At 34.5% G+C, this 26,482-nt stretch overlaps 6 protein-coding genes across 15 annotated transcripts in view; 3 read left to right on the top strand and 3 right to left on the bottom strand.

The window, feature by feature from the left end:
* LOC131008955 (uncharacterized) overlaps positions 1–26,482 on the top strand; it is a 984,029-nt gene that overhangs the window by 307,246 nt on the left and 650,301 nt on the right. The gene's annotated exons all lie outside the window — the stretch shown is intronic.
* Positions 200–4,201, top strand: LOC131008999 (exonuclease DPD1, chloroplastic/mitochondrial). Of its 5 annotated transcripts, none has more exons than XM_057936175.1 (4): positions 200–414; positions 2,333–2,995; positions 3,541–3,746; positions 3,837–4,201. In XM_057936175.1, exons 2-4 carry the CDS (start codon positions 2,367–2,369, stop codon positions 4,007–4,009), a joined length of 1,008 nt encoding a protein of 335 aa, XP_057792158.1. In that variant the 5' UTR covers positions 200–414; positions 2,333–2,366; the 3' UTR covers positions 4,010–4,201. The 5 variants fall into 5 exon arrangements, with proteins under 5 accessions (XP_057792158.1, XP_057792159.1, XP_057792161.1 ...); XM_057936176.1 differs by having other exon boundaries at positions 202–414; positions 2,330–2,995; XM_057936178.1 differs by having other exon boundaries at positions 207–648.
* Positions 4,792–9,548, bottom strand: LOC131009001 (syntaxin-43-like). Of its 3 annotated transcripts, XM_057936183.1 has the most exons (9): positions 9,110–9,547; positions 7,731–8,007; positions 7,113–7,202; positions 6,877–6,957; positions 5,625–5,702; positions 5,479–5,544; positions 5,319–5,399; positions 5,103–5,211; positions 4,792–5,009 (listed from the first exon to the last, which is right to left on the bottom strand). In XM_057936183.1, exons 1-8 carry the CDS (start codon positions 9,295–9,297, stop codon positions 5,104–5,106), a joined length of 969 nt encoding a protein of 322 aa, XP_057792166.1. In that variant the 5' UTR covers positions 9,298–9,547; the 3' UTR covers positions 4,792–5,009; position 5,103. The 3 variants fall into 3 exon arrangements, with proteins under 3 accessions (XP_057792166.1, XP_057792165.1, XP_057792167.1); XM_057936182.1 differs by having other exon boundaries at positions 4,792–5,211; positions 9,110–9,548; XM_057936184.1 differs by having other exon boundaries at positions 4,792–5,211; positions 7,731–8,004; positions 9,110–9,548.
* LOC131009028 (protein DEHYDRATION-INDUCED 19 homolog 3-like) lies at positions 10,787–13,787 on the top strand. Of its 2 annotated transcripts, none has more exons than XM_057936221.1 (5): positions 10,787–11,258; positions 11,671–11,840; positions 12,286–12,365; positions 12,669–12,926; positions 13,409–13,787. In XM_057936221.1, exons 1-5 carry the CDS (start codon positions 11,183–11,185, stop codon positions 13,515–13,517), a joined length of 693 nt encoding a protein of 230 aa, XP_057792204.1. In that variant the 5' UTR covers positions 10,787–11,182; the 3' UTR covers positions 13,518–13,787. The 2 variants fall into 2 exon arrangements, with proteins under 2 accessions (XP_057792204.1, XP_057792205.1); XM_057936222.1 differs by having other exon boundaries at positions 10,891–11,258; positions 11,698–11,840.
* On the bottom strand, positions 14,340–17,507 carry LOC131008929 (pentatricopeptide repeat-containing protein At4g02750-like). The gene is made up of 3 exons (XM_057936049.1): positions 17,324–17,507; positions 15,631–17,148; positions 14,340–15,376 (listed from the first exon to the last, which is right to left on the bottom strand). Exons 2-3 carry the CDS (start codon positions 17,131–17,133, stop codon positions 14,957–14,959), a joined length of 1,923 nt encoding a protein of 640 aa, XP_057792032.1. The 5' UTR covers positions 17,134–17,148; positions 17,324–17,507; the 3' UTR covers positions 14,340–14,956.
* LOC131008918 (uncharacterized) lies at positions 18,547–22,716 on the bottom strand. 2 transcript variants are annotated; one of them, XM_057936036.1, is made up of 4 exons: positions 22,485–22,716; positions 20,515–21,837; positions 19,496–20,389; positions 18,547–19,049 (listed from the first exon to the last, which is right to left on the bottom strand). In XM_057936036.1, exons 2-4 carry the CDS (start codon positions 21,835–21,837, stop codon positions 18,999–19,001), a joined length of 2,268 nt encoding a protein of 755 aa, XP_057792019.1. In that variant the 5' UTR covers positions 22,485–22,716; the 3' UTR covers positions 18,547–18,998. The 2 variants fall into 2 exon arrangements, with proteins under 2 accessions (XP_057792019.1, XP_057792018.1); XM_057936035.1 differs by having other exon boundaries at positions 18,547–20,389.

Here is a 26,482-nt window from a genome sequence, read left to right as displayed (position 1 = left end):
AATTTATAACCAAAAATTGGGTAAAAAAGAGGAAATAGTTTTTTGTTTATTTGGGAAATCGAAAAACTGTAATTGAGTTAAGTTACGTGGCCCGTATAACATGGATCGGAGCCACGATCCGCACATTTCGGGTGGGCTTCTGCTCAACTTCATTTTCAATTTATTTATTTATTCAAGAAAATTTTATCTTAAAAAAGGAAAAAAATAATATCTGAGTGAGAAAGAGAGAGAGCGCTTTTCCTCATTTCAGTTTCGCTTCACCTCTACGGCTCTAATAAGCCTCCATTCATTCCCACGTTCTATTTGATTTCTCCCTCCACACTCAACTCTTTCATCTCTCTATTTATTCATCCAAGCATCTTAAATATTGGATCTTTCAAGGAGATACTTCGCATTTCGACTGATTCCCCTCAGGCATGCTTCCTTTCCCCCCTTTCTATCTAATTCTATTTATACATTTTGCTCCATTTTCTGCCTCCGAATTCCCAGAATGAGTACCCGATCTTAATGTGTTGTTTATTTGGTTAGAGGCTGATATTCTTTTTTGGCCTTTTGAGTTTTTCGAGCAAAAATTATGGATTGACTTAACTGGATTCCTCTTTTGCTGCCAAAGTTTTAACCTTTTGGGTCCGGCGGATATCCCCATTTGTGAGTTCGGGTCTGAAATTTTGTTGTTTGGCTTGGTATTAATCATGTTCGATGTAACAGAAGGTTTTATCTCTTGATTTTTTTTTATTTTTTTTTATGGGTTTGAGTTGAATTTATGGGTTTGTGCCTTTAAATATATGCACATTTTTGTTTGCAATGTCGTTACTTTTGTTTTTAATACACTGTGCTTGATTACAGAAGGGGTTGTGTTTAATGTCCATTTGGTTCGTGAAAAATTAGAGTTTTAACTTAATGCATCTGATAGGTCTGCGAGTTCATTCACCTTTTTTTTCCTTTTAAATAATTTTTTAAAAATGTTGCTTTAAATCTACAGGATATGATTAGTTAAGATTCAGATTGGAGTTTTCGGGTGGATACTGAATTATCTGTTTATCTGATAACTTTTCTTGAACAAAACACGGAGGCATTTTCTCATATAGAGGAGCATATCAGTATTCTTCTTGAAATTCCTGTTGGCTTGAGGAACTCAAAAAAGCTCTAAATTAGAGTCAGTTTCTTAAATATCCTTAACCACCAAAGTTTTCTGGAAAAAAATCATATGAGGGAGCATGGATGGAATTTTAAATGAATTCAGTAGTTTATTTGATGCAATGGAGGTCTAATTGTGATAGTCTGTGCTTAAGAGCTGACCTTCACTTATTTCTTAATGTCACAATCTCAAGGCATTGAGGTGGGCAAACAAGGAAATAGCATGGTGTTGACATTTATGTATATGATCTCGCCCTTTTGTTCATGTTAAAGGATTCATGAAAAGATTTTTTGTATCCCAAATGTTTTCTTTGAGGCATGGTAATAAATTCTTGTTTATTCACAAAGCAAAGGATTCTGTTACGATTTAATGTTTGATGGTTGATTCAAGGTAACAAAACTTATGGCAAACAAGGCCTTTTCTAGTCTGTGATATCACTCTTGTTTTATGATTCAGCTAAACCTTATTAGAATGATGTTTTGTATAAATGAAAGTGGCTTTCATTCTCAATACTATTTGCCTTATTATGCTTGTCTTTTCAGTTTTCATAGAATACTATCATCCACTTCAAAGCTTCACACACATAATTTCATGAGAAACTTTTTTCATGTTTGGTTGCTTTTTCGTATTTGGGATTATTTCGAAGCTATAAACTTTTCTGGAGGCCCCTTGGTTTAATAATGGCGCTTTGCTTTATATCTTAATTTGTAAGAGTGACTTTGCTAACATTAGACGTAGTAAATAGAGAAATGAGTGATTGTACATATCTTGGTTATATGACAGGCATAATTTTATGACTAGAAAGCTAAATGCTCTTCGTATGTTTTATTAACTGAGTAAATGGTTATGTATCTTAGTGTTGGGAGGTTGTCTTTCAATTTTGGGTTTGCTATATCTTTTCTTAGTTTATCGTTCGCATTAAGATATTGGTTCCTCACAAGCTTCCTTTGGTGTAAGCTGAAGTTTTTCTTCATTTATTCCATTCCATGCATTTAAAAGAAAATTGTCATTTTCTAAATGCTAACGTTTCTGCTGCAAAGTTCTTTTGCATTTCTGTTCTAAACTAGCATATTCTGATGTTGGATGTGTATAATGTGATGTGATTATTAGAAGTTTGGAATACTGGTTGCATTTACAGCCGGATATCTAAATTAGTCTGAAATTTTGTTAAATTGTTGCTTGTGTCCTCAGCAGGTCAAAACATTTTACCACTTTGGATCTGGTTTGAATGAAAACAATTGCAATGTGCTTCTCTCTCTTGCCATTTCCCCGATGCAGAATTCATTCATTAGCTAATTGTTGGTGGGAGAGTTTGTCTAAATTTCGTAGCAGCAGTGGAAGCAGTTGCAGCTACAAGGTTCTGTGTTCAAACAACTATGAGCTTGAAGGAGGATATAGCAGGAGGTGGACAAGACGGACTATACACTCAAACACCGGAGGAAATAAGGAGAGCCTAACTAGCAATAAGAGTATCAGTCGTAATATCATTCCTGAAACAAGCAACGATTCTGGTAAATTAGAAACAACTAAGGTGCGGAGGACCAGAAAATTAAGTATCAGGAACAATGTTGTATCTAAAAGTTCAAGCACTGAAGTGAATACGTACGATGAAAGAGCAGAAGTTGAACGAAATCAGCATTATGCTGACTTGGCCAGACTCGCAACCATTATTTGTTTTGATATTGAAACCACTGGTTTCGGCAAAGAAAGAGATCGAATAATTGAGATCGCATGCCAAGACCTTCGAGGGGGCGAAAACAGCACCTTACAGACACTAATCAATCCAGAACGAGATGTGCCAAATGAACAAATCCATGGCATTTCAACCAATATGGTTAACAGATATGATATACCCAGGTAATCAGACATTGAGTTTCAGACCTGAACAACATATCTTGATAAATTATATGGTGGACAAGGATCAGGAACAACTTCTATTACTTTTTGAATGAAATTTATGCTGGTTTCAAGATATATCTCTTTAATTTGACATTTGAAATCATTCTTTCGCATCTGTTTTTGGTATCTCTTTTCCTTCTGTTGCTCCCTTTCTCTCTTTATACCGTATTTATTGTTTATTCTTACATTTCCTTCTCAAAGCATGTATGTATTAGCTTTCCTTTAACGTCCCTCTCCCTTTTAATTAATCTTAAATGTCTAGGTCCATCGTTTCTGTAAGTTTGATAATCATAAATAGACTATGATTCTCAGTTTACGAGCCTGAGTTCTCTCTATCTATTAGCTGAACGCATGAGAGTGCATTTTGATTTAGACAGTTGATTTTGGGGAAGAATATATAGAATGCAGAATTTTATGGAAATTCATTTTCCAAATCCAACCTCTACTTTCAGTTTCAGAAAATTAACATATGCACAAGTTTTACTCTAGCTTGCCGTATGTAGGATGAAGGATTTTATTCCCGTCCTACTTCAGTATGTCCGTAGCCGCCAGTTGCCTGGTGGAGTTGTGGTCTTGGTGTCTCATAACGGGACATCTTTTGACGTCCCCTTCCTGAAAAGGGAATTTAGTCGGTGCTCTTATGAGATTCCTACAGATTGGTTGTTTCTCGACACCCTGCCTCTGGCTCGTACAGTGATGAAGACTAAAGGTTCTTGACTCATTTCTGTCTTTCTCTATATGTAGTATCTGCATGTACAAAGTGATTCCTAACCGAATTGTCCTATCCTATGGTGTTCAGGAACAAAATCAAGGGTTTCGCTGCAGGCCCTCCGTGAGCACTATGGCATTCCATCGGTCGGGCCAGCTCATAGAGCCCTATCAGATGTACATTTGTTGGCGTTGGTTCTCCAGAGACTCACTTATGACTTGAAACTGCCGGTATCTGGCCTCATTCAAGCTTCCTTTAAATAGGAAATGCCTAGATTCTAGATTGTAAAATTACTTGGTTGTAGCATCTTCAATCTCATTCTTTTGAATCATTAGGTTGTGCCAATGTACAGCTAGTGCGTTTCGCATTTAATGGCCGAATTACGCAGTTAAATGTACCATTTGTTGTCAAAACAAATTATTTTCATCATTGTTGTCTGCATTTCCAAATTTTAATCCTGGCATGTTGTTTATTTCACAGAGATGATGTGAATTTAAGGGGAAAATATAGTTCATAATATTGATGGATAAATGATGAATATTGGGATCTTGATCCTTCCTTTCGTCAAACAGGAGGGATATTTCATTGAGAAGTTTGAACTGAAAGATTTGAATTTTAGAGATTTCATTTTGAAGATAATTGTGTAATAGTAATAATAAAAGTTGGTTTTGTTTCAACTAGATATGTGTTACTATTTTGTAACTTGGTACTAAAATTTGATTCAGATTTTATAAAACAAACTGTAGATTTGGTTCAAATTTCTCAGATCGTAATGGGTATTTTGCATATTAAGTTATGTTAGAAAGTAATTAATAATTTAGTTATTGTTGTTGCTGATCATATATGGAGATTAATAAAATAAATACAAATACATATATTCACCCTTATTAACCAAATTAACTTGAGATTTCATTACAGCTATCCATAAAACGAAAACCAGGAAATGACAAAGTTTAGTTAGTACCCGAAAACATATTAGAAGCAGTGAGAGTGACAATTTGATTAGATTTTGGGCAAAAGAGAAGTAAATACTACTAAATACATATGCATCGAATGTCAAATATTTGTATTCCCCAATTGAAGAATGAATCCTTACAACAGAAGATTTGAGGCCGTCTACTCAAAACAACTACAATGATATCCTCCTAAAAAAAGATGGAAAGAAGAGAAGAATGAATTATGAAATCCTCGAGACTATACATGATGCCGGAAATGCTACAGGGAAGAAAGAAAGCACGAGCACGAATAAACTGCGACTTTTTTCTGACATATAGTAAGATAAGGTTGTCGGTGACTGGGAAAACTTGGAAATCCGACTCATTGGGATGAGACTATAACCATACCAGATTATCATACCTTAGAAGATGATCTCCTTCAAAACTAAGAGTACTAGCATCACGAAGCACATAATAATAAGAATTGTCGCACACATAACCATGCCACCTTGTTTTTGACTTCTCTCTGCCTGCAATTTTGTTCCATTCCAACACAAAGTTAATCGGAAAATTAATAATAATCCTAACTAAAATATGGAATACTTGCACGAAAGGCTGCTGAAAAAAGAGACCAGACCTTCTGAAGTTGTTTCAAACCATCTTCAACTGAGGCTGCAACATTTGTAATATTGTAATCGATCCTGTCAACAATAGTCCCCTGTTTGGAGGCAAAAAAGTAAATCAAATTGGACATCTTCTGTATCAGTAGCTATTGAGAAAAGCATGTAATATCCAACCTGATCAATGACTAAAACTGACAAATCCTTCATAATTTGAGCTAGTTCATTGACTGATTCCACCACCTAAAACCAACAAAAATTTCATAAGAAAAACGCAACATCTAGTGCTCTTGCACACAGGAAACGTAAATCTTCTAAATTACCTGTTGAATTTCTCTCTCCCTTTCTGCAGTGAATGCTTCACTTTTCTTTAGTCTGGCCATTTGATGTTCACTGAATCCCTAAAATGTTGGCAAACAACTGGAGGTTAAGGAGCACTCAGGACATATTTAGAAGATTGTATGTTGGGGTAAAGAAACAACAGTCAGAAGGTGATCGAAGACTCTAAAATGATTATAAATTTCTGGGTAAGTGGCAAAAAATTTAATCCAGGAAAGGTGATCTTATCCTCACTTTGAATGAGAATTGTCTGATTAGGCGAGACAGATGTATAGGTACACTAGTCACAGGCCTAAGAAATTTCCAAACTCAAACCCAGGTTTAAACAGTCATCTATCAGGTCCTTGTAATTGCAGTTTGCAAGCAGGGGAAACTCATTTTACTATTGGGGTGCGTTCTCTTTGGTTGTAAATTTATCATGAGAAAAAGAGGGATAAGAAAAGGATGGGAAATTTATATAACACTATGGAGGAAAACATAGGAAAATATTATTATACCACTATCCCATGATAATATTATCTTGAATTGGTGTGAAAAGGAGACAAAAGGCGCTGCCCGGAATTTTTTTTCATGCTTCCTGGGGAAAATTATCCACCATACAAAACATGTGACAAGAGTGGGAGGGAAAATGGTGAAAATATATGTTTTCCACCATTTTCCATCAAAGAGAACGCACCCTCGATGTAACAACCAGAAAATCATATAGACATACCACTTTGATCAAAGAAGATCAGTGTTTCAACATGTTTGGTGGGTTGCAGTAGCAAATGGTTGAAAATAGGTTATTCTTGCATCAACAACCAAGCTTGAGGTCAAAGACTTTCAATGTTGCTGCTATCCAAGTAAAATGTACCAAGTTCTAAAATAGGTTATTCTTGCAGTTGGTTCAAAGATTTGAAGATACCATTTTTACTCTCACTTCAGGTCATAGGAAACTTCTGATACAACTCATATACTACAAAATAAATACCAAGACTTTTGGAATTGTAGGTTGGACTTAGATGATGCTACAGTAAGTACCAAATGTACACATGGGAAAGATCCATTCTACTAGAAACACCTATAGGCTACATTTGATATACATAATACATGTGCGTACATCTGTGTGTGCATGCATGAAAGCTTTTTGCACAATTATCTGAGCACAGAATCTGTCTACTAACCCAAATTCCAACCAAGGCACTAAATCCCTATAAATAGAAGTTTATGTCATATCCTAAAAAGAAATCCACTTACTATGTCATCCATATCATCATCATCATCCCTTGTCGACTTGCTGCCATTTAAATTCATTTCCAAGTCAACCCCATCAGAACCCTGCACAGAATGGCAGGAAATTAGAGCTTGGCATGTACAGGAATGCCAAGACATTTCCCGTCACAATGAGGAAAGTGTATTTCATTGAAACAGAACTTGATCAAGATATTTTAACATCCAATTCTGGATGACAGCATCAGGAAATGAAATCCCACCTCTTTCTGCTGCCGAAGCCGTTTCAAATATGTTGACTGTTTCTTGCGTAGCTCCATTGAGAGGGTCTGAAGGTCGGTAGCTAATGACCGCTGTGCAAGAAATATTTCACTTTAACTTTAAGCACAATCTTCCATGTATACACTGAACACAAACTTTCATAACATAGGCATAACGAAGACTAAAACTGATCAACATTTTGCCTGAGCAACATTATGTGGCCAACAGGAGTAATCTTAATCTGTGACGAATGGAGAGCCACAGGAACCACAGTTCTTAAAATTTGAAAGTAAAGATCAGCAGATGATCAACAACTCCATAAAGAGAGACACTAGCTGGGGAGAATATACTCATCAAGGGTGAAAAATATTAAATGTCACGACAACTTCCATTCTGCATAGAAAACAATGACTAACATATTGTTCTTCTGCTTGAATCAGAAACTGATTTTATCAGGTGAACTGACTTGTGTATGTTTCTGTCAGAGTATGTCATCCTATACACTTCAGCAAGCAGAAGATTACAGAAATGGCTTATGTTCACATACAGTTCAGGAAACAGAAGATTATCACATGTACTTATGAAACATACAGTTCAGCATACAGAAGTATAAATTATACCTGGACATTTTTCCTGATATTTGAATCCTCTGAAGGCCCACCAGTAGAGAGTCTTTGTAATCTTTTTTCTGATTTTTTTAAAAGATCAGTTATCTCTTGTGTTAGTGCCTCAATTTGGCGTTGATCCTCTTTACCATCCCCAAATGAAGGCATTAAAGCCTTGGCATGAGCCTTTGATAACTCAGCCATCTTCCCTCTCACACGTTGTATGTTAGTCGCTATTTCTTCAGATACATCCACCCAAGCTGGTGGTAAACCTACTGCAACTGTTCCCCTGCTGTAATAATAATTAAAAGAATGGACAGTCAGGTTAGGTGGTACGGGGTCTTTGCTTGTAACAATATACACGAACCTCTGGGTCATACTAACAGAAGAAACTGTTAGCAAGTAAAAAATATATAAAAGGCTCAAGCTCGTTGAGCAATAATGTTTATGTTTTGTATTATACCAATTATGAGTTATTATAATTAAAGTAGCCCCCATGCAATGCACATTTCAGTTCGCAAGTTTTCACTTATCAAAGTATCATATCTCAAATGTATAATCCACATAATTGACTTTATTAATGGAAAAATGTAAGAGCTTTTAAAATTGAGATCAGGTGTAGAGCGAACTCCAAATCCTATTTGCAAAAACCATCTAGTCCCTTTGACCGCCTTGCTATCTAGCTTATGTGATCGGATAGCCTATTAACATTCAAGAAGTACCATTCTATTTGTGTCTGATTAGCAATCACAACCAATATGTAACTCTACAAATATGGCAATACACAGATGATACCACGACAAAAAAACATACATACAGTATGAGCAGGTGCATATGTGTGTGTATATATATATATATATACTAATAGGATGAAATGAAATACATATTTTTTATTTCTAGAGTTCCAGTGCTTACATTAAAGACAATTATGTTCAAGAGTAAATGGAAGATGTTGCATCAAAGGTGTTTTATTCATGAGCCTCTACTTCTGCTCTGAGCTTGTAAACCAAAAGTGAACTAATTTGTTCGCCTCTCACTTCAAGGTTTCGCAATGATTCGGAATTTCAGATGGAACAATAAAATGTTAAATTTTTAAGCAAACATTACTTTTTCTTTTTTCTTTTCAATTCCTCATATCATATGGACCAACTATCATAACGAATTGGATCATATTCTACGGTGAACTATTTTTTGATGCGATAGAGGCAAAACATATCTCATAGCGTACAATCCTCCAATCAGGCAAATCAATGCCACCTAGTTCATCAGCTCAAGAACTGACACAATATTTGATTGATCTCAAAAAGTAATTCATAATTAAATCTAAAAAATCGAAAACAATACATAAATAAATCCAACTACCAAAAGCAGACAGCACACTAGAATGAAAGTACCTGGAGGTTCCGGGATCTTCAGTGCTAAGAGGAGTGTAAGATCGGTTAGGGTTAAGCAACGACGCCGTCGAGAGCTCGATCACCGCTCTTCCGCCGGAGCTGGAGGGCGACGAGCCCGCCGGAACCCTTACGCTCTTCAACGCATCCCTATACCTTCTAAACAGAATCGTCCGATTCCTCGTCGCCATTAAAACAAAAAAGACGTATCAATATCTTCACAGAATCTACCAACGCGTATAATGATCAAATCACGAAATTGCTTCAGTTTATGATAGATCTGCAAATGGCGAGCAATTGGGTTGGCCCGGCTTCTAAACGGGCCGGGTTAACTGACAGATAGGAATGGGAAGTGTTCGGGCTGGAAATCGGGCCTGATTTGGTTGGCGAATTTCGTGATACGGGCCGCGGTGAGTTTTCGCACAAACGAAGAATGAAAATGGAAGTATAAGCCATGTATTGTGGGGCCTATTTAGCTGTTTGAGTGTGGGTCCCTTCCAACAAAAACAACATGTATTGCGAATTGTCATTTTTTTAACTTTTTAGTTTTTACCCTTTTCGTCGCAATAATAGTTTTTGGATACGAAAATTAAGAAATATGTAAAAAATAGATAAAGTAAATTGGTGAAAATTATTTAAATATTATGTATAGAATGCGAATATATTGCTAAAAAAAGAATAAGACATTTATATTGAAACGTCTCAGTATGGAAAATGAGACATTTATATTGGGACGGAGGGAGTATTTTTTAACAAGTTCATTTATTAAAAATAGTTAAATAGATGTTTTTGGTTTAAATTATTGTTTTGTCTTTAATTCACAAGGTTATAAGGTTTTGATGGTGAATTACAAACGAAATATGATTAATGAATTCACAAATTTTTATTTTTTTGTATAAATATGATTAATTTCGGCTAAGCTTTCGTTAAAAAAAATAAATTGATATATATGAAAATTGAATAAAACGCAACCCTAACTATTTAGTCTATTTTAGTTTCATCATTCCAATTAAAACTTGAATGCTCAAATTTTATAATGACAACGCACACGTAAAAAAAGAAGAAAAAGAAAAAAAAATCATTCATAACTCAAATAACAACCACTAACTAGTAATAACAACTTCAACTAAGTTACCTCAAAAAAAAAAAAAAAAAAACTTCAACTAAGTTACAATGCTAACTATTCTCTCAGTTTCATTTGACTTTATCTATATTCTTTTTCATGTTATCTCATTTGATTTTGTTGGTTTAGTTTTTTAGTAAAGATAAATTAATTATAGTCCCACACACTCTTACACTATCAAATTCCAAAATCGATAAGAAAAATTAGAGAATTATTATTGTTTCTCTTAAAAGACAAGTTAGTCAAACAATAGGACATCCATCAATTTAATAAAAGAGAAAGCAATTAGTTAATTCTTTGATTTGTTTTTTTAGGTAATTCTTTTATTGTTATTCACCAAAGTAAATAAAATCCAAGTAGAAGTAGATACCCAATCCAAATAGGGAATATGTTTGTGTGGCAGATCATATGGTGACATTTGGCAAAGCAGGATATTGCATTCTACTTTTCTCCAAAATTACTTGTAATTCAGGAAATTGTCAATTTTTTTTTTCTTCACCCAAACATTGTCCAAAGTTATGCTCAAAATCTGATTATAATCCATAGATTTTCGGAGTAATTACAATCAGACATCATCAAAAACGTCAAGCTGTCAGAAGACCAAATTCCACAAAACAAAAAAAGATGAAATGAAATAAAAAGAAGAATATAAAAGGTGTGTGGAAGACAACTCTCTGCTCCCTTTCGGTGGATTTTCATTTCACCTTGCAAAGGCAGGCAAGCGCAAGCCCCCCCTCCCATCTATTTCTCTCTCTTCATTTCATCTCACCGCCATCGTCGTCTCTCTCTCAACTCCTGTAAAATAATTCACAAATTAAGGAAATCTTTGGGCAAGAATTTCATCAGAGCACCCTTGATTGGTTTGATAAGCTCTTGAGGAACAGCTCGGATTTGCAGAAAAAAGAAACCAAATTATAAATTTTGGGAATTTTGGGGTTGACAAGAAAGAAGTCATGGATGCTAATTCTTGGGCTGCTCGTTTGTCTTCTGCCTCCAAGCGCTATCAATCTGCTCTTCAATCTCGATCTGGTAAAGCCTCGATGTCTCTTGTTTGCCTTGCTAAAGAAAACATAAAAAAAAATGTAATCTTTATCTGGGCTTCTTGTTAGATGCTGAAATGATGTAGCCTTGGTTAAATATTTGCATTGTGATGGTGGGGGTAATTTTTCATTTCAAAGATTGGGTTTTTTAATCTAGGGTTTGTTGAATTGACTAATCTTTGTATGATTTCTCCAAAGATTTTCATTTGATGTTGGTGTTATGGATTTGACCGTAGATGCATATGCTAACTGTTTTTGGTTTCTATGTGGGTGTTGCAATTGTCAAGGAATGAAAGATTGGATTTTTATGTGACTTGCTAAATCTCACAGCTGCATTTGTGTGTGTTATTCTTTAGCATTTGAGATTGATGGGTTTCTCGTTGCTTTTGTATTTTATATAGGAATAAAATGGGATGGCTTTGATGCAGAAATGCTCATGGGCTTTGAGGAGATTGACATGGATGATGATATAAGAGAGGAATATCCGTGCCCTTTCTGTTCGGACTATTTTGATATTGTGGGACTCTGCTGCCACATTGATGATGAGCATCCTATAGAAGCCAAGAATGGGGTGAGTCCTCTTATTTCATTGTACAGTTGTTGGCAAAATCTGCATCATTTGAGATGTCTATTTGACCATTATTATCTCACTAAATGTTCGTCGATGACTTTCTCATATGATTTACTTTACATGTCTTTTGGGGTATTGTAGCATTTGGTGGCAATTATGATTTAGGTAATCTTGGCATGACTCGGGTATGCTCCAGATGGCTTAGGTTATTATATCGTATAACTTTTCAGTTCTTTCGATGTCACTATTTTTGTTCTTGTGATGTAGTGACTTTATTGTTGTGGATTCAATTCCTGGTTATTAGTAATAAGAATTTCTCATTGGCTATTCTCTCTTGAGAGTTTGGTACACTTGTGTATTCTTTGTTTGAAAGCATATTTTGATGGTTTTTTATTCAGATGTTTTCTGTTAGAAAAAACTACTAATACGGGCTCTATTCTTGCAGGTGTGTCCAGTTTGTGCGATGAGGGTGGGCGTTGATATGGTGGCTCATATAACGCTGCAACACGGGAATATTTTTAAGATATCCTTCTCAGAATAATTACCATTTTCAGATATACTTGCAGTTTACTGTCAAACGTCTATTTTTTTCCTATGTCCCCTCTTCTTAATAATCCAGCAGAAGATTAACAGAATTTCATGCTGTAATTCATAAAATTGGATTTTAAGCAATCAAAGTAGCATTGTGCAGATGTCATGGTACTGTAGGCAGGTCATGTTATATCTAGCTCAAATGGCTGTTTCATTTGTTCCTATAACAGATACAATAGCATGCTCTATTCCTCGAGTGAACAACGACTTTTTGAATCCCTTGACTAAATATTACATGCAGCGCAAGAGAAAATCACGAAAATCTGGTTCACATTCTACGCTTTCTTTGTTGAGGCGAGAGCTAAGAGAAGGGAACTTGCAATCCCTTTTTGGAGGATCTTCCTGCATAGTTTCTTCGAACAATGCAGCCCCTGACCCGCTTTTGTCCTCATTTATTTTGCCAATGGTTGAAGATTATGAAAGCATTGTTCCATCACACTCTTCAGCTGAGTCAACAACATCCAAGAAAAGCACAACTGGGAGCATTTCAGAGAGGTTAGTTATTTTTTTGTTTTGCTATGGTTGTGTGGCTCTATCATGAGGCAGCATTTGATGCAAAAGATCTTTCAAGCCTTTCCGAATCCGTGCTAGTGTTTGATAGTGGTTTCTTTAGAAACCTAAACAATGACTAAAATTTTACATTATTTTAGTTGCTTAGGAAGTCGTAAACTATCATGAACTAGAACTGTGAAAGGAAACTGTTCCCCGTTGGTTGATACTTGATAGGATGATAAATTACGTATAACCTCTTCTATGCCATCCACCGTGATTTTTATACGAAACCATTGGGATGTATTGGTTTATTTGATTGGTTTTTAGACACTTTATGTCTCTGGCCTTAAAATAAGACCACTTAATTATGCTTATATTGACATCTCACATGTTATGTGACATTGCTTGCTTCTATTAAATTTGTTTGGCCTTCCTTAAAGCGTGTTCGAGTCTGTTAACCTCTGCCATCGGGTACTGATATGCAGAAAGCCTCGTCCGCCTCCAATGTCGATCAAAGATCAGGAGGAGAAAGCGAAGAGAAGCGACTTTGTTCAAGGACTTGTGTTGTCGGTGATGCTCGATGATAATTCCTAAGTCTTGTTGAAGTTGGCTGGAAACTGCAAAGATGGGTGGCGACTATAAATGCCGGCGCATGGAAAATGGAAAGTGAAATAAGTTTGTAGTAATAAATGTAATCTATGTTATGTAGAGGTTAGTTGTAGGTCTTGAAGATTCATGTATTTTTCTTCTGGTTTCTGCTTCATGCTTTGCTCAAGAAGAAGATGATAGACTTATTATCTCATATTTTGCACTATTAATTGTTGATTTTAATTTTGTTATGATGAAGGTAAGATTTTGTGGTAATGGCAATATACTATTAATTAGTACATTCCCACAACAGCACAATGTTATCTTATTGGTTTCTGTAGTATATATGTTTCCAAACAAATCTGCCAATATTAGAAGTGCAAGTTTCAGATTATGATTTCAGCACAAATAAAATAAATAAATGTCTCATTCGCCACTAGAATTCAGTAGTCATTATTAATATTTAAATTATCAATAATTGCATTTTTATTTCTAACAGTATTACATAAAAAACAAGTATATCAAACGTAAATTGAAGTAAAAGCAGAATATTTTAATTTCTTAAAAAAAAAAGGCAGAATATTTTAATATTGGCCTCAGAAGCACATATGTTTATATAATCTCAGTTTCACTATTTCCTTAAGCTTGTTAAGAATTGATTTTGCAAAAACTTTCAAGTTTGAAGTAGAAAGCACATAATAGGATTAAAAGAATGAATTGAGAGTAAATTGTAGAAACATAAAAGGTTATTTCTAAAAAATCCTCATCAAAACATTCAGACAAACAACCCCATCAATAAGAAAAGAGAATGAATTATTCAACAAGAAGTTACTCTCATACCTTCAACAACTTTATTTCCAGAAAAATCATCAAGAAAGCATAGCATTGTAATATTTCAATATTATTACAACATTCTAGAAAAGAATAAGTAAAACTAGGAATAAATTAATATCTTCAAAATAAAAGAGACTCCATGTCATGCCAATACAGAATACAATCAGCAATCAAACTGGTGGAACAAAACATATGAGAATTCACCAATAGCTTCCACAATTATATACACCTCCCTCGAAGTGGTGAAAACGACCAACATCTCGTAAGATGATCAACCTCCCAGCGATCTTCGTCAGTGTTAGATCGCCGCGCAAGTTCTTGAAAACACAAACAGGTCTCCCACTTGGTATCTTCATAATCCCATATGCAACAACTAACCTTTCACAATGATACTTGAGCGTATGCAGCTATTCTTCTTCCTCCACATCATGTAGCGCAAATTTTTGTTGCGGAGACATATCCGTCCTCTTTCATCCTCAAATCAAACTCTTCCAAGAATGCGCAGATATGGAAATCATCCTCAAATCCAACTCTTCCAAGAAGGCGCATATGCTTTTGCTATCGAGATGAGTAAAGTCTCCAACACAAAATGTGTGAACCTTGTTTAGCACTTAAACCCAACTAGATCCAGTTGTTTTGCTAATACCCATACCCCACATTTTTAATTGCATCTTCTTAACATCTTCCCATCGGCCTGAAGCTGCATATAAGTTGGAAAGAAGAACATACAACGAAGTGTTCCATGGTTCCAAAGATAACAACATTTTGGCAGCCATTTCTCCCAACTCTGTACTTTCATGAATCCTGCTAGCACTAAGTAGGCATGTCCATGTTACTCCATTTGGCTCAAAAGGCATGCTCTTTACTAGGTTTTGAGCTTCGTCGAGGCGCCCAGCTCGACCAAGAAGATCAATAAAGCAGTTATAATGCTTTATATCTGGCTCTATGCCGTGATCTTGGCTCATAGAATAGAAGTAATGTGTTCCCTTGTCTACCAAACCCGTGTGACTACAAGCAGTTAGAACACCAACCTAAATCAAAACAAGTGAATACTTTCATTCAACAGATGTAGAAAGGTATTTCACATAACAATTAATCAATCACAATTAACATATTCTCAAATTAGTTCCAGAGTTCAATTATACAATACGAGTCATATAAGACCACATCTAGCTCTAAGAATTACTTTAAGCTTTGTATTATAGGCACAATCAAAATATAAGTAGACATAACATGATCTTTATGTTTAAAAACAAAAAAGAAAACAAATACAATTAAAATTTACCATTGTAATTTCGTCAGGTTGGATAGACGTTTGTTTCATTGAATCGAAATGTTGGAGAGCTTCTTGCCCATAGCCATGTCTCGCATAACCATTAATAATTGTATTCCACGATATCACGTCTTTATCATCAATTCTCTTAAAAACATCATATGCCTCCTTGATGTTTCCACAGCTACAATACATTGAAACCAGAGCATTTCCCACGTTGCATTTAAACTCAATTCCTCCTTTAACAACAAGCCCATGTATTTGCTTCCCAAGCTCAAAAGCAGCAATGTCTGCACATGTACTTAAAACAAAAGCAAAAGCACATGTGTTTAACCTTTCCCAATCCCTTGTCGCCTCAATAAAAAACCGCAATGCCTCCTTGTTGTCACCATTCTGACCATACCCGCCTATCATTGTCGCCCAAGAGACTGAATCTCTATTTGGCATTTCATCAAAAATTCTCCTGGCCTCATTCATTAATCCGTTTTGCATGTATCCACACAAAATTACATTCCACGAGAAAATATTCTTCACAGGCATTTCATCAAAAATTCTGTTGGCCAAGTCCAATAACCCATTTTGCAAGTATCCAGACAAAATTGCGGTCCACGAGAAAACATTCTTCACCGGCATTTCATCAAAAACTCTCTTGGCCTTGTCCATTAACCCATTTTGTATGTACCCAGACAAAATTGTGGTCCACGAGACAACATTTTTCACAGGCATTTCATCAAAAACTCTTTTGGCCTCGTCCAATAAACCATTTTGCAAGTACCCGAACAAAATTACATTCCACGAGACAATATTTTTCACAGGCATTTTATCAAAAACTCTCTTCGCCTCGTCCATTAACCCATTCTGTATGTACCCAGACAATATTGCGGTCCACGAGACAACATTTTTCGCAGGCATTTCATCAAAAACTCTCTTGGCCTCGTCCAGTAACCCATTTTGTAGGTACCCAGACAAAATTGCGTTCCACGAGACAATATTTTTCTCAGGCATTTCATCAAAAACTTTTTTTGCCTCGTCCATTAACCCATTCTGCATATACCCAGACAAAATTGTGGTCCACGAGACAACATCCTTCACAGGCATATCATCGAACAGCCGCCGTGCAGCCCCGAGATTGTTGTTCTTAATATTACCTTTGATCATTATATTTCGAGTGACCAAATCCTTCGTAGGCATTTTATCAAACATCTGCTGAGCCAGCTTAAATTCGCCATTTGAAAAGTAGCCGGATATCATAGCGTTGTAGGCGAACTCATTTTTACGAGGCATGGAGTTGAATAAACGCAACGCAGCATCACATTGGCTATTACGCATGTGGTTTCTGATAGCTAATGTGCATTTCACCATGTCAGCGTCAGTGAAATTGTTGCTTCTAGGCCTCGCCGGCAGCTTATTGGCGGGTGGTTCGAGGAGGTGGCTGGTATTTTGATAACGCCCATTAGCTCCTGTTCCGTTTCGCGACGAACGCAAGATGGTGGTGTGGAGATGTCTGAAATGCATGGAATGAGAAAGACCCTAAATAGAATTTTGCAATTGATTAGTTAGTTCAGAGCAGATAATTGGGCTATAATTAGCAAAATAAATTGAGGAATTAAAGCATATTTCTGCGATTCTTCGACAATCTTAAATCAATATTAATTCAGTCAATCTTATTATCATATATAGGTGGAGACGCCGGAGAGAGGCATACCTGAGCTGAAGACTGCGATCGGAGCAGCAGCGACAAGGCGATGATGGAGATTTAGGAATCAGGCACTGTTCCCTCCGCTGGGATGGAGGCTGATTTTTGCAAAATTGAAGTATAGATTTTGGGAGGAAAGAAGAAGATGAGCGGCGGCGCCATTTGATGCAGAAATATCCAAAAATTAATGTAATTTAATATATGTCCATCGATTTATTGATACAGGAAAATAATTTAGGGATTTTAAAAAAAGTTGTTTTATTGATTGTTCTTCTTTTATTTTCCTTTTTCGTTTTTTTTTTTCTATTTAATTTCTATTCTAAGAACTAATCTTAACTTTCGATTTGATATTTTTAATTATGTAATACTCCCTCTGTCACAAAAGATTAATTTTAGGAAAAAATAACACGAATTTTAATAAAAGTGGTTGATTGTATTGTGAGTGTTAATTATGTAATACTCCCTCCGTCACACAACATTGTGAGTAGTGTTAAGTATAATTAATTAATTCTATTGTAAGAGAAAAAATGATCTATCTTGACAAGTCATATATGATAAAATAAGTAAATAAATTGATATATTGAGAATAATATGTTATAGACATATTAAAATGATCTATCTTGATAAGCCATATTGTTTTGTTGTGGAATAATTAAATAAATGAAATGGACTATATGTTATGGACGTATTAAAATGACAAAAATAAACTATTTTTTCAAGGTAAGAGGAAGTACTAATTATCAACGTTTTTTAATTATTCTGTTAAATTCATTTTTTATATATTAAATCAAATATACATATTTAATTTAATTTAAATATATAAATAAATATTGTAAATATTCACAAAAATATAATAATATAAAGAACATAGAATGATCCGTTTTTCACGACTTTTCTCCCATTATTGCTTCACTAGGAAATTGCCTTAATAATTTCATAAAATTCTTTATAGTATCCAATAAAAAAGATAAAATATACATTTACTAAAATTCCTGAATTATTTTAATAAAATTGTTAAAATTATTTTAAGTGGAATAGAAGTACAATTTGTAAGAGTAGTGTTAGTACAAAAAAGTAGAATAAAAGTACAATATTAATTAAAAAATAAAATAAAGTAAACGAGACTCTTTTTTGTGAATGGAGTAATATAAAAAGATTTGAACTGCGAGCCAAAATCGACCAACAATTCATACATCCAATATAATTTTGTATAACGCAAGATGAAGCGCAAATTAAAGTAAGAGGTCACAACCAATGATGATTTATTAGAGTACGCCAAAAAATGAAGATTGTTGAAGAAACGCAGTTTCAAACTGCTTAAAAAAATATGACAAGCCAATAAATCGCGCAGGGAGAGAGTGTACAAAGGCCTGTTCTTGGATCCATATACAAATAACAAATGTCAGCAACAACCTAATCTACATGAGTTAGCAAATATTGTGTGGACAAAATCTAGTAAATCCTACTTAAAAAGGAGGTGAAGTCACCCAAATCAGAATTTTGAGACAAGAAGGGTGGGCATCATGTTACTCACCACATTCCTCACAAAGCAATGGGAGCAAGATAAGCATCAACCTTCGATTCGATGTGTCTACGTCTCTGGATGTTGGTCCCTCAATAAAAATTGTGTGTATGTGCTGTGCTGGGAATAGTCCAATGCAACGTAGTTCAGGTTCGAATTCAGCTAAAATCGAGTGTGAAGAGATCCTTGTAATGTCCTTGAAGGTACGGTAGCCTGCTTCAACATAGCACACCCAAGTTAACCAGTAAGTAGGTATAATGTAGTTGCATGAAAATGATTTTGAGGAAAACACGAAAATATTAGCTCGTGTTCAATACGAAAAAGTTCAAGTGAAGAGTTAATTATGCGAGCTGAGAATATAAGGTTGCATTGTAGTGTGGTTAAAATTTAAGAGATGGTTTAAAAATTAAATCTGGACAAGTGTTTCGGTAGAAATGAATTCGAGAAGAGTAAGTAAAGCTTCTAAAACTCTTTTTTGGCAACTCAACAGACAGCAGGGAAACAGCCATAAAAAAAACATTGATTAAGAAAGTAAAACCATTTTGTTTAAGCTATATGGCATGCTTCTGAAGTAGCACGTTATGTTCTTGAAAATGATCTGTAGCCATGACAAGTAACAACCCTTGGTTTTTTACTAGAAAGAATGGCTGAGTGCTCACCTCTGTAAATTGAAACGGGGTCGTGCTAGCATCAGCCCCAGTGTTTGATGTGGTGCTGCAAGGATGCAGTTGCTGCTGAACCAAATCCCCACCAATCCTTGCATTAATCCCAGCATATTCACTATGTGATAATCCACCAAAAGGGTTGTTAACATTCGAGGTAGAAGGTTGACTCTGAAGTACATCCCCCCTTAAATTGCTTAGTCTTGGAGAGAAGGCATCCCTATTGTACAATGAAGATGTGCTATAGTCAGCCAGTCTTCCCCGAAAGATATTTTGTGGAGCCATAGCCATCCTGGGCATAATTGTGTTTTGAGTTGCTATGACTCCACGACCAATTGGTGAACCAAAAAGATTAATCGCTGATGGGGAAGCCACACCATCATTCCCTTCAGGTTGTCGACTTCTGCTATTAAGAAATCGATGTATCACTCGTTGTATCCGCCGTCTGTCATGCAGAGTGAATGCCCCAGACCCAGAGGGAGGCGAAGTGGGTTGAAAATGCCCAATTGAATGTCTTGGTGATTGAGAGTGCCCACTTACTTGACTCAATGGGGTGTCAGGTACATATGCCTCATTGAGATCAAAAGTTTCACGAACAGCATAACCAGGTGATGAGCCAACTGATAAATTGTTACTTGGTCCATGATCAGGAGTAGAATTCAGACCTTGAGCATTTGAGGAAGCAAGGGCTGTTGGCCTACAGCCATCACAGTACCAATTTCCATCTGGTACCTCACGTCCAAGACCAACACAGAAAGTATGTGCAGGTGAGTCGCAGAGGTCGCAAAGAAGCATAAGTGCATCATCCCCACCTTGTAGACACTCTGTACAAAGAACATTTTCGTATGGATCAAGATAGCCCCTAAGCTCCTCTTCAGATGGCTGATAAACCTGACAGTATTTATTAACAACGATATATAAGTAATTGTAAAAGAAAATGAGATAAGTAGAGTATCTAAGAGATAAGAAAGAAGATATTGTGTCTTGATCATATAAATTTGTATATGTCCTGATACCTGATCACGCTCAGGAACTGGAAAAACTGCATCCCTTAGATCATGCCCACCATCCGTTCGTGCAGTTCTACTGATGGTTGTGAACCTTTGCTTGCAGAGAGGGCAGCGAGATTCCACTTTCGACCACTCCATGATGCAAGCAAAACAAAAGTAATGACTGCAACAATTTAAAACTCCTTTGACTGTCTTTTTACCCTCCTCAGATAAACAAATCCCACAAACTTGCTTCCCAATCTCAATATTCAAATCTACCACCTTTTGTTTACCCTTTCTTCCTGGGCGCTTTCCTTTTAAAGGAACTAACTTTTCCTCTTCAGTCATTTTCAAAGAGCTAGAGCTCCTCAAATTAGTGTTCAACCTCTTACAGAACCGAGTAGCTTCTTTAATCTGTTCTCTCTCTTCTTCTGATATTGTGAATTCATAATCAGATGACTCTGAGCTCACAAAATCAGAATCAGAATTGACAGTTACAGTTGATTTCTTCCTCCTGCCCCAACCCCACTCCTTGATTGTTTTCCTTTTTCTTGAAGCAGGGTTATGATCTTTAAATTCCTTTGAAAGATTAGACCTATTTTTTGTCCTTAAAACTCGTCTTCTTACTGGCTTCCTACTGCTACTTTTCAAAACCTCACTTGGAGTAAATTCCTCATCATCAGAATCATCAGACACATTATAATCTTCATCTTCATTTTCTTCGCTAAATGCAAGTACATCTTTTTCTTTAGGATCCTCATTATAAGAATCTTCATGTATCTCGGTTCCTGAAACTCGGGATTTCTTTCTTGGATTTTCATCAACAAAGTCATCCTCATCTTGTCGACAAAAAACTTCAATATCACCATCAGCATCATATTCTTCTTCTTCTTTTTCTTCTTCTTCTTCCTCTTCTTCTTCTTCTTCTTCTTCTTCTTCCTCTTCTTCTTCTTCATGTGAGACTTTATTTTTCTTTAGTTGCCTCACACCAGAAACACTATAATCGTCATATTCCTCTTCATCTTCACTGTCTGATACCTTTTTCTTTCTAGACTTCACAACCATATTTTTCTTTCTTGTCTGAAAAGATTTTCGCCCTCCTGGCTTGCCAATCTTCTTTGTCTTATCCTTCTTTTCTATCCACTCCTCTTCTTCCTCATCATCAAATTTCCCGAAACTCTCATCTGAATCATCCTCAGCAAGGGAAGAACAATAGTCATCTTCAGACAAATGAAACTCTTCATCTTCATCCACCTTGTAATCTTCATCAGACTCATCTGAACATTGTTTCTCCAGTCGGACTTTGTTTCTTGTCTTACGTTTGTAATTAACCTTGCCTCCCCTTGCCATCTGTCCAGGCACCCATTATTATATTATATGATGTAAAAATGAAACATATTATTATTGAATATGTACGATACTACCAAAATAATACATACATATACAGGTTGCTATTATTAAGTTTCTCACTGTTTTATTCCTCCCAGCAAATTATGCAAGGCTGAAGAACTGATTTCAATAAAAAAGTATTTGGCCAATAATTTATACACGTGAGCAATAAATCAGTTAATCAAACAGCAAGATCACTGTTTCCACAATTCCCAGTCCATGAATTTACGTCAAATCACCAAATTAAATAAACAGACCCATCGATCCCATTCCATTTCTACAATAACTCAACAACATATGCGAATGAAATCACAAAAAATCCAAATTAAGTCAGAAACTATCATATGCAATTCAGTTTCCCAAAGTAAATCTCCAAACTAATCAAACCAATCTGATTCATCTCCAAAATGATAAATCCCCCCAAAAAAACCCTAGATCGAAATCAATTCAGATAATTCTCACCCTTCAGTAATTTGTTCAAGTTCCAATCGACAAACAATCATAATCTATCAGCAGAAACGATTTTATAAGATAAAATAATGTGCTGACAACGTAACCCCATCCTCTGAAATCAATTGAAGTGAATAGGCACAGAGAAGAACAATTACCGATAATTCCGAATAAAATCGAGCTGCTCTTTCCTTCTCAGGAAAAATAAGATACGAATCAAGCAATAGGAGAAGAAGAAGTATATATAAATGGGAAGACTCAGAAAATTTACAAGTTTTAGAGAGAGAAAGAGAAGGTAGCAGCGTCGGGAGAGAGAATGCTGAAATAAGCAAAAACTAATTTGTACACAGCTACTGCTCTCTCTCTCTCTCCTCTCTCCTCTCTCTCACACACACCACATTTATATAGATGTAAAATAGATACGTTAAAAGATTTGGAGGTAAAAGTTAAACTTTGGAAGCAAAGAATTCATTAGTTTTGTTTTGCAATCAAATTACCTGACACACATCCGTAATTTGGAATTTCCACAAATTTAAAAATCAACTTCAATCGCATGTGCATTATTTATATATATTTGGATTTGTAAAAACTCAAATCTAATAATAATAATAATAATAAATAGACAAGGTTTTTCTAGTCGCGGGAAATAATGACTTTTTTTTTTAAATTGCGGGGAATTATGACTTAATGAATCTAATTGTAGATTGCAAATCATGTTTAAAATATTAGTAAAAATAAATACTATATTAGTATATTAGACCCACATGTCTTCCACGTGTGACTTAAGATAACACGGATAAAATATTTGCAAACACTTGAAGATTTGACGAAAATACATTTTAATTATTATTTTATCATTATTATGCATTTTCTTGTGAATTAGTACAAATATTTCTGTTAATGTTTTTTTTTTTAATTTTATTTTAGGATTCTGCTTTTTTTTTTAGAATGTCAATTTCGTTAAGTTTATAAATTTTGTGTTATTTTTTGTCCAATTTGAGAATTCGGTCCGATTTTCAGTGATCTATATGTTTTGTTTTGTTTTTTTGAATAAATTACATAAATAAAATTAAAGGTTGCACTACGGTGAACTCGAGTACAGAATTGTGTATAATAGATACTTGAGTAACTTAATTTTGATCAAATTTGCAATGTAGCCAAAAATTGCAACAAATTGCACAAATAATAGCTTATTGACAAATTTGAAGAATTGACTAAAATAGCAAATTTTGTATAGATATTTTGATTTTGTTACTATATACGCCTAAACCATTTATGACTGATTATTTCATCGTCCTTGTTTGGGCCTTGGGGTGAGCTTATGTGCTACTTTTAAATCAAAGTTGAAGAGCTTATTTCTTATTTTCCTTTTTTACTTGAATAAGGAAATTAGCAAGGTTTGAATTATAAATCTTTTTATTTACAATTTACTATTTATAGAAAATATTTTCACCGTTTCAAAAATATATATTAGAGTTTTTTATTCACTCGATGTTTCTCCCTCCGTCCCGCGAGTCTTGACACGTTTGGTTCGGCACGAGAATTAAGAAGTTGTAAATTAGTGTTTTAAGTGTGTAATTAATAAAGTATAAAATTGATAAAGTAGGAGAGAAAATGTAATAAAAGTGATAAAGTACGAGAGAATATGATAAATATGATAAAGTAGGAGAGAGAATATGATAAAGGTGATAAAGTAGGAGAGAGAAGATAATAATTATTGCCCAAAAAAGAAACGTGTCAAGATTCGTGGGACGGAGGGAGTATAACTTATCATGAGTTCTCAAAGAAAAAGAAAAGGTAGACTCTAATTCATTGTAAAAATAAAACAATGTTTTACTACTGCTGTAAACATAAAACAATACTTAATTTATTAGTTAAGTGAGATAAAATATAGTATTAACCATGCCAATGTGTGAGTTCTTCATAAGTCATGCTGTGTTCCTTCTTTTACAAAAAAAGAATTTGCAAAATGGTCTGACTGGTTAAGTTCCATCAGAAATGTCAAATATTTAAATCAAAGTAAGATATGTATAATTTCAAAGATATTTGACAGTATTTAAATTTAAATTTTAATACGTTACACCAAATTTTCTCATATCTTTTAATGTACTTAATAATGTCCAAACATTATTTAAAAAATAATGCCCAAACATATGGTATACGGTAGTTGATCATCATTAATGTCGTTTCTAATATTCTGCCAATTTATAGCACTATTATTTTTATTCTTGAGCATAGTGGAGAGAAATTAAAATAATGTTAAAAATTGAGAGTGAATTACACAAATATCCCCAGTAGAGGTGGGTTGGAAATAGCAGGTAGAACGAACCCAAAACATTTTTTGACTTTTGGGCCCTACCCAGTTGTCGTATACCAAATCAAATTATGCACACCTTCGATTTCACATTGAATTATTAGATCGACATAAAGAAAAGTAAATTATTTACCGCCTCCCTCCGCGTAAAAAAAAAATACTACTCCCTCCATCCTATGAAGCATGACCCATTTCTTTTGCACGAAAATTAAAAAATTGGTATTTTGTGTGTTAAATATGGTAGGTGAAAAAATGAAAGGTGAATAAAGGATAATTTTTTGCCATTTTTAGAAACAAGTCAAGTTTCGTGGGACAAACTAAAAATGAAACTGTGTCATATTTCGTGGGACGGAGGGAATACTATTTAATTTTTTGAACCGTTACATCATACATTTTCCTTTATATTTAACTAATTTACAACAATTTTTTATTAAAACTCGTGTCCACCCTTAAACGAGACTCTATTTCGTAAATAAAGAGAGTATCTTATTTAACGATAATTTAACCATCTAGTAGGGTAGTTTGATTATTTTGTTTGGAGGCGGTATAAAATTCCAGATGGGATCCTCTGTCCCACAATTTGTGTGTATCATCGTGTACCACTCTTAATTTATCTATTTTATAATTATTTATTGTAAAAATAAAAAATATTATTGTATTATGAACTCTAATTAATATTTATAACTAAAAATTGAAATTAAAAAAAATATATATACCCTAACTTTGAATTATTTAACTCAAATAATCAATTATTAATTCAAATAAATATAAAAAAATAATTATAAACCCTAATTGGATGAGTGAACCCTTGTTAATTATCTTCTTATTATATTAAAATATAATAAATTAAAATTAAAGAAAATATAATTAAAAATTATAATAAATTAAGAATGGTACACAGTGGTGCACACTAAATTGGGGGACAGAGGATCCCATGTGATAAAATTCATATTAGGAATAATATTCTTAACCTTCTAGTAGAAGTAAATAAATTAAGTATACACTTTATATATATATATATATATGTATACTTTTTTGGAATATAAAATACATAATCCCTCCGTGAGTTCATATTTTTTTTTTTGGGACGTCCCCCAAATAACTTTATCTTTTTTCTTTCTTTTTTTTCCATTTCTGGACAACTACCCCACCACTTATAATACTTATCTATTCTTACTTTTCACTTTTTCACCATCTCTAATACCTTTTCACAAAGTTTCAATAGTAATGTCCGTGTCGTTCCCAAAGAGGAACTTATTTCAGGGACGGAGGGAGTACTATGTTGAATTTAAATCTTAAGTTTTGGATTTATGGCAAATCTTTAAAGTATTTTAATAATGCCCCCAATGTAAGCGATCACCGCAAATTCCATCATTCTATTTTATTGATTTTTGTTGTGTCGTGTCAACAATTTAACATTAACACTAATGTTGGCACGACACGAATCAGTAAAATCAAACTTTAATTATAGATAAACTATAATAATAAAAATATAATAAACAACATCATATTATACGAACACAACATGAAATTATCGTGATTTTTATCGACTCAATGTGATAAGAACATGAACACGATAATAATAAGGCTACACATCAATTCATTAATTTTGTGCGTATTCATACTATGTTTTTGTATCGTGTCCAAAATTATCAATCCTAACCTAAATCAACCTCCTTTTTAGGGAGACCAAGCTAATGTATGTTTGTTTGGTATTTTAGTTTCCCATTGCTTTACACATAATTTTCTACATATGTTTGTTATTTGTTGAGTTAACTGCAATTAAATCCCATTCAGTTAACTTTGTTGCAAATTAAAGTCATTTTTCAAAGCGTTTTAATG

The sequence above is a fragment of the Salvia miltiorrhiza genome, chromosome 2, assembly GCF_028751815.1.
Source record: "Salvia miltiorrhiza cultivar Shanhuang (shh) chromosome 2, IMPLAD_Smil_shh, whole genome shotgun sequence".
Lineage (NCBI taxonomy): Eukaryota > Viridiplantae > Streptophyta > Magnoliopsida > Lamiales > Lamiaceae > Salvia > Salvia miltiorrhiza.
Note: the sequence above shows the minus strand (reverse complement) of the source record. Positions and strands in the feature narration are given on the sequence as shown.